The following is a 7,949-nucleotide window of genomic DNA, read 5'->3' as shown; positions in this document are numbered from 1 at the left end:
GACCATGTCTTCGTGGAACGCCATCGTCACGGCTCCATCCACCACTACGTTTTCGTCGTCTAACGCCGTGGCGTGTACCTCGATGCCAGCTGCTACGACCGTGATGACGATAACCATCGCCGAAAATCCCACCGCAACTCCCAGCTACCCACCCCCTGTACGATTTTCTTATCGAGAAACGTACGCGGCCAATTCGCTTCCGTTCGCCGGCGATCCGTACTCCGTGCGCCGCGGTCAACCTCGAGGAAGGTCGTACGACGATCCAGACGGAGCTTCACCGACGGTTCGACGCATCGACAAGTCTGGACTGTTAGGTATCACCGAACCGGAGGCGCCGTCCACCTTAAGAACCGGCTTGAGATCGCCAAGATTTCTTTCAGGAATGAACAGCGTCGTTTCCGGGATGCTGTCGCCTCGAAGATTCGAGTGTATCGGACAACTGGATCCGGTACCAGAGATCCCGGGACAAATTAGCCGGGCAAATGTGGCGCCTGGCGCCTCTAACGCGTTCCCCGTCGCGTCCACGACCAACGTTCCTCTGATCGGTATGGCATCGATGATCGGACACGAGAGAAGAGACGGATGTCGATTAGATTCCTGCGAAACGTTGTCCGTCGTTGATCTGGCCAGGCCAACGAAGTCAGTTTCTTTCGACTCTCTCGAATCTCGTCACAGAATCGACCACACGGACGCGGGAACCACGTTACAGACTTTCGACCGTAATCTCGATGGAATCGAGTCTGCGAATCTGGACGTATCCGGCTACGCTTCGTCGTTCCAATTGCAAGAAAATTGCGAAGCTAGAGGGCGAACTCTGGGACGTTTGTCGAAGTTTGCTCTAGTCAGGAACGATCACGACAACACAGCGGACAGTATCGGCAGATATTCCGAGACATGCTGCAATTTTCCTTTCACCGCTCGCACGGCGACAGCGTTCTCGGGTTTCGAGGGAACCTCGAGTCTGCCGACGACTAGAGTCACCACGACCACCGTGACCACGTCGACGGCGACGGTAGCGGTCTCCGCAATGCGGGAAACGGATGCGAATGAGAAACAGGAAGATGTCGAGGGGTCCAACAATCGCGCGCCGGAAGAGGTAAGAGCGGAAGCGGAGGGCTGCGAGCACGGGTCGACGAGGAACTTAATGAAAGACGAGGAATCTTTGGAGAGAACCGACGAATTCGCGGACAACGACGGGATCCAAACGCTACGAGTGATCATTTTGTCGGAACAATTGTGAAACCTAGAAAGCAGCTGATAATTTAGGTGGAAGAAGGAGGTCAAATTCGTTTCTCGCCGACCGATATATTGTTCGATGTGTATTATATTTAAGTAGCATGTAAGTACAAACCGCGACGAAGATGGACGATCGAGTCTTGAGAGAGAAAAGAATCTCACACGAAGGCTGACGCGATGCCATAAGAGGCCATAAACCTTTTCGAGAAGCAAAAACGAAGAAAAAATCCCGTGGAGCGTCGAGGCTCGAACGTGTCTCGCTGTTCTTAATAGAACTCGACACGTTTGAGTTGCGACGCTTTTACGCATTTTGTACTTTTATATCGTGGACGATGCCGCCGACTCGAGCGATGATCCCCGCGGTTCCCGCGATCGGGGACGATTTTTTCTGTAAATGTACCATAACTCGACTGCGCCGTGACGCGCTTATTAACTTAAGCAATAAGTCTGACGTTCGACAGCGACGCGTAGGTGATACGCGCATTTTTTCAAGTCGAGAATCGTCGCGTTTTCGATGAAAAAAAAAAAACGCACGCACGATCGTTTTCGCCTGGCTGGAATTTTCGAGCGTTCGTCTGTTGTAAATAACGGTAAACGTATCAGTACTTAACGAAGTGGGACACGGCCGCGGACAGGGCCCGAGGGATTCCAAAGAAATCTGAGAGCGCCTCGTTCTCCTTTCGTTCCGTGTATTCAATACGAACGAGAACGAGGGGAGAAGGACGATTAACCAACCGAAGAGAAAGTGGAATGCTCGGATGGTCCGTTACGTTCTCGTGTCTCGCGTTAGAACACCGCGGAGGGAGTACGCGGTTTCAGCCCGAACTAACGATAGCTACGCTTTTAACGTTGAAAGGATATTTCTTGGCTCGTGCATCTACCGTGCGTCCCCTTAGTTTTGTAGTATTAACGCGGCGTGTTTAGAAATCTCGCGTACGTAGCGACCTTCGTTGAAGTCCTTATTTTTGTACCGCTCTTGCGAACGCCGTCGACGTTCGCCGAAAAATCGTGTTTCAATTCGTGTTCTAGTACTCGTGTCAAATATACGCGCGCTATTAGGGAGACCGCAGAGATATAGAGATAAGGAAAGAGAGGAAAAGAGCGAGCAAAGGAAAAGGAGAGATATAAACAGGACCAGCCGGATCGTACGCGTTCGTTCCTTTCGACTTGTGATCTCATTTCTTCGCCGAGATACGAACATGATTTCTTTTTTAACGTTCGGGAGAACGGGCGAGCATTTTTATCGACCGCGGGACGGTGTCTCCTTTATTTGCTGCTAATAGAATTTTTTTTTAATTCTTGTTCTGATATTCCATATATGTATATACATATAGACCGTTTCGTTTCCGAGATTATATATCTTGGACTTTCATTTACCTTTTTAAACGCAACAATTCGCGAATGATGGAAAAAATGCAAAATTTTTCGCCGTTCCTCGAATCTTGGACCGTCTCCGGAAGCGATGGGAAATGACCGTTCTTCCGTTTCTCAACGACAAACCGATCGATTGACCGACCGACCAAATATTGTATCGCTTCCGAAACGGAAAGCGTATCGCGATAAGACACGCGCCTGTCGCGAGGTTTTCGCGTTGTCAGATAGGTCTCTACCGTACCATAAGTCGGTTCAAGTGATTGTTGCGCGTGCGATCGCGTGGTTACGCGCACTGACAAGGCGCTCGAAGCGTTGCGATGCGCGCGCACCACGGACGCACGCGTGTCGCGTGCAAATTTGAAATTGATATATATTGATCGACACATATGCATATATATCAATTATCGTCCATTATAGTTACGATATTATTACGAATTATTATTTGTACAAATTTTATGTTGCGATATAAAATAAACGATAAAACAACAAACTTTCTGATGTCTCTTAAATATCCACGAGTTCCAATCAAATTATTAAACTTGCTCCGAGGCGAATAATAAGGCTGATATAGAACAAACGCTCTGTATGTACTCAGCTGACATCGAATATATAAACGAACATATCGATAATCCTTCGACAACACCTCGCGTCTCGCGTCTCTCATCCTAACTGCACGGACCTGCGCGTTTCGTACAGGTATGCAAAACAGTCTCGGTGTTTATGCCGGATTAGCCTGTTGTTCCTCGTTATGCGTGTAGGCTTTACAGTTATTTCTTTGCATGTATTAAGTTCCTACGAGTATGGAGACGATAATGTCATGGTGAACGACCTCCGGTCGCTCGTATCTCTCTGTATTTCCGTGGAACGTGAATTCATTTGTCTCAGGCGTAATTTTTGCGCACGGGTGGTATAGAAACGCACGAAACAAGGGGCAGATACAATCTTAACTCGTTCGATGGAAGTGTATCTTATTCGTAAAAAGAGTTCTCGCGAAAGCGACACCAGAAACGACGAAATTTTACGTGAAAAGCTCTCATCTCGTATCGAGAAGGTATCCGCTAGAGTTTCTCTTCCTAGAGAATCGATAGTTCGACGAGAGGAAGCACCGAGGCAAGTGGCATCGTCGCACGTGATGCTCGAACGTAAAACGATCCGAAAGGAAATGCGTCTATCGAAGAAATTGTGACGAGCGTCGTTCATCTTTCCAAAACGAATGGGATCCGCAGATACAACGATCGTGGTTCGACAAAGACAGCGTGGCGCCGCTCGAACCATTGAATACGTAAATACTACGCGTTTTCCTCGCGATATTCATTTACGGGGCGCTGTCTGCATTTGCACCGTCCCGACCTTGATCCTGGATCGATCGGATAGTTTTTTCCGGTCAGGTAAAAGGAAACTCAAACATTCGACGTGACATACCTCCCCTCGTAATTAAAACGCTCTTCCATATTCATAACTCCGATATTCATTTCCTTGAAGCGACTTATCTATTTGTGTCAGCAGCAACAGCAACAACAACAGGGAACGATCGAAGGTTACTTTCGAAGTCAGATCGGTGACTTATTTCGCAACCATACATATCATACCATCGTTCACACGCATTAAACGACAGGCCGACCATCGAATCGTCGAATTCACTCGCCGGGAATAAAACCGCGAATCCCTTACCTCTTTCCCGGGTCCCTGTCAATCGAACACTACGACATTACGACAATGTTTCCCGTAGGCGAGCCTGAACTTGGCATCTTTCCCAAAAACCACTGACCGAAAGAATCTTCTCGGCAGTTGCAACGCCACAGTCGCAAGGAACAGAGTGTAACGGCACGCGTAAACGCGTGTCCGCGCTAGAAGGCACCGGCGACTGTTGCGGAAGAAGCAAAGGACTGGTGGTATCGACCGAAGTTGGGATGAAGGAGAGGATGTACGAGAGCGCAGCCGCGTCACAGCACGCCAGCCAAAATCTGCGCGACGTCGTCCGTTTCTGTATTAACACGTTCCGAGCATTCTATGCCGGGGACGTCGGGGCTGCATTCACCACCGTTGCAGCCGCAACCGCTGCATCAGACGTCAAACGAGCCACCGCCTCCTCCTGCCGTGGGCCGAACAGTCTCGCGGCAAGGGAAGCGTCGCCGCGCGATCCTGCCATGGGCAATCTGCAAAGCGAGGCTAGAAAGAAAGGAAAGAAGGGCAAAGGGGCCGCGGATGGAACTGCGAGCACGCCAGGATCCGTAGCGGATGGTCTTGACGACGCGACCGACACCGGGGATGATGGAGAAACGGGTGACTCAGAGGAAACACCTGCTAGAAAGATGGAAGTATGTCAGAGACGTGGTGTGGACAAGCGACCGTTTCACAAGAGGCAGGCTCCGAAACCACCCGGATCTACCGAGACGAAGGTCAGTTATAGGGAACGATTTGAATGGAGTTCCAGGTTCTATCGAGTTTTATTACGAAATGGTATGTCGGCTTTCTGTGTTCTTCGATGAGAAAAGGGGATGATGGTATACAAAACTCCGCCCCTGCTAAACGGTCGAATAATTGATTCCTGAAATTTGAACTGATTGGAATTGCTACGGGTCGATTGGAAGTTTATGATAATCTACCGGGTGTGTGTGCGTGTGAAGTTGGTTGAAAGTCACACACTGGTACGTTCAGATGTTTTCGGAAGTCGAGGCTAACTGAAATGCTGGCGCCGCATTTCAAGCAATTTAAGTACGATATACATGATTCTACGATGTACGAAAGAATGTGATTTCTTGTGTAAGAGTTAATCGAAAAAATTTGCCCATTTTTCTATACTATTCCAACCACCTGCTTCCACCATTTCGAAAAAATTCACTATTTCTTTGCAGATATCCTCCTAATGAAAGGAAAAATATATATATATATCTAATCGGACAAAATCAAACGGCACAGGATTCAAAATCGATTCTTCAAGTACCTTAATATCGAAATAACTTGGAATTTCTTGATTCTTTATTTCAAATAGGTCAGCCCAGTTGTACCAGAGCTTTCGGGGAAGAAGTCACAGGTACGAGAAAAACACGATAAAGAAGATGGATTTCAAAGAGCGATAGAACGAGTCGGGCTAACAGAAACGAAGACCAAAGAAAATTCATTGGAAGCGCCATTGTTGCCAGCAACAAATCAGATTCAAAAGCAAGACCCTACGCTTCTGGTCACAGACTCATGGCGGTTGGCCAATCAGTGCATGGTTGTGACTGAGATTTCGATGCCACCTAGCCAAGAATCTTCGAGCGACAGCGTGTTTACCGATCCCGAAGAATTAGCCGGCGCCACGAATGGCGCCAAAGAGGAAGCAGCCTCGACGTCATTGGCGCTTGTTTTGAAGAGTCACGAGGTCGGACCGTCTTCCATGTCCCCGCTTTTCGGTGAGCGGAACTCGTATCTTCTCTTATTGGTAACCTCAATACGAGATTTAAAAATGAGTTACAGGACGTTTCAAAGTATATGGCCCGATCGTTAAAAATGGCATTTCGATGTCGGTTTAACAAATTTTTTTTGTATCAGCTTGTCGTAAACGATAAAATGTAGTTTTAATTACGTAATTACGATAGCTTACTTGCTCGGAGAAATGATACCGCGTACTCTCAAACGATCCGTAACTTCATTTTAATTTCTCAATCAGGAAACGAGGCGAACGAGAAACTTGTTTACTCGCGAAGCGCCGGTAACGATGTACAACCGAGAGTAATAGGTATTCCGCTTCGATAAAGCTTCGATAAGAAACGAGATAAAGTTTATCAGGGAGGCGTGATTTCGCCACGTGTCGCACTCGTGTTTCGCGATGTAGCCCGTTTCAACATAGAGCGATGATCACGTTCCCATTTTGAAAGTGAAATTCGTCGGGACGTCGTAAAAAATTCATCGTTAGCCATTCAATATGACGTGGGCAGCTATCGAGGTGGCATTTCTTCCGAATAGTTGCTGGCTTCGAGATCGTTTTTACGGAAAGGAGCATGTTTCGAGTAAAGGCGAACTGTATAGATATATGATTGGCAATTATCTCGACGCTGTCAGAGGTTAACAAAGCGGCCAACATTTATTTATCGCGCGACGTTTTCCAAATTACGGAAAACGAGCACAGACGACGACGGCAAGGCGAACGCTGTGGATCGCTGTTGAGTTTTCGTGGAAATCCAGTTACGATGTGAGCCTAAAGTCGGAAAAGTTCAGAGTCACGTGCAGATAAGAGCAGCCGCAAATGCCGGACGAAGGCTGGAACGTCGTCGAGGCCAAAAACGAAGTTGTCATTAAACCGTACTCGATCAGTGAAAGTTGCACAGGTTCGATGTTTGTCTCGTTTCCTCGAGTTTTGCTTGATTTTGAAACGAATGATCGGGTGAGACTGCATGGTAGAAAACGTGCAATCGACGAGAAGAAGTAGGGAAGAATTAAAAAATATTTTAATCTTTCAGAACGACGAATCGTTGGAACGTTAATCTCGGCGCTGCCGGATCAATTAAAGTCGATACTTACGGAAGCCGAAGTCAAACAATTTGCGGCTGGAATATATTCCAGACTTGTATCGGATGGTATTATCGGATCAATTACGCTTGATGGTGTCACGCGGAATAAGGAGCTTACAGTAAGACGTCTGTTCGTTCTAGTGGATGTCAAAGATCATGTACTTAAAAACAAAATAAACAAACGTGCCACTTGTTTCAGGAAGATCAGTCCCAATGCAAAGATACGCAATCTATATCTGCCAGTTTAACTTCCCAAGGAGCTTCCGCGAAAGACCAACAAGATTCCGAGAAGGAGTCGCTGAAACGGGAACTCGAAAAACTTCGAGAACTAGCGAAACATGCAAACAAAACTACTCAAGGTAAATCCACGCAGACATCTCCTACGACAACTTTCCCGGAAGCAATTTCCGAAGATTTATCCAAAGGGAAATCTTCTGGAACGCTCGGTTCATCGTTGGAGAAGACTATCGTTCAGGATGCGACTTCTCAAGAGCAATCTTCGAGTGCCACTTGCTCGACATCAGTCGCAAGTGGTTCGAAGGACGCGAAGGCTTCCGGAAACGACACGACACCGGGCCGTGTTACTCGATTATCGTTGACCCTAACTTCCCCACTGCCACAAGCTTCTTCCCCGCCTGCATACTCGAGTGCACCTCCTCCTCCGCCCCCACCACCTCCTCCACCCCCATCGCCCTTCTTAGATTATCGTTCTCAGAACAGTTCAGCCTCCGCTTCTCAACCATCTTTCTCCATCCCACCCCCACCTCCGCTACCTGCCTCCACCACCCCGACGCAATCGTTTACCTCTCAACGAAGCATTACTTCATTACCAACAGTTCCACCGCC

The 7,949-nt window shown here is 47.8% G+C and overlaps 2 protein-coding genes across 2 annotated transcripts in view; one reads left to right on the top strand and one right to left on the bottom strand.

Moving 5' to 3' along the window:
• The window catches only part of LOC112212182, a 78,249-nt gene extending 73,909 nt beyond the window's left edge, over nt 1-4,340 (bottom strand). The window contains exons 1-2 of the mRNA XM_024365167.2: nt 4,200-4,340; nt 4,033-4,100 (exon numbers count right to left, since the gene is read on the bottom strand). Of these exons, the coding sequence (XP_024220935.1) occupies nt 4,033-4,100; nt 4,200-4,202 (71 nt within the window). The 5' untranslated portion in view covers nt 4,203-4,340. The remainder of the gene's footprint in view (nt 1-4,032; nt 4,101-4,199) is intronic.
• Nucleotides 4,341-4,485: 145 nt separating this feature from the next.
• Nucleotides 4,486-7,949, top strand: part of LOC100747633 (formin-2) — a 6,140-nt gene continuing 2,676 nt past the window's right edge. The window contains exons 1-4 of the mRNA XM_012381145.3: nt 4,486-5,009; nt 5,603-6,005; nt 7,053-7,222; nt 7,303-7,946. Coding sequence (XP_012236568.1) covers nt 4,521-5,009; nt 5,603-6,005; nt 7,053-7,222; nt 7,303-7,946 — 1,706 coding nt within the window. The 5' untranslated portion in view covers nt 4,486-4,520. The remainder of the gene's footprint in view (nt 5,010-5,602; nt 6,006-7,052; nt 7,223-7,302; nt 7,947-7,949) is intronic.

Source organism: Bombus impatiens, unplaced genomic scaffold (assembly GCF_000188095.3).
Source record: "Bombus impatiens unplaced genomic scaffold, BIMP_2.2 scf_0129, whole genome shotgun sequence".
NCBI classification, from domain to species: domain Eukaryota; kingdom Metazoa; phylum Arthropoda; class Insecta; order Hymenoptera; family Apidae; genus Bombus; species Bombus impatiens.
The sequence above is the reverse complement of the archived record's forward strand: the minus strand, read 5'-3'. Positions and strand labels throughout refer to the sequence as shown.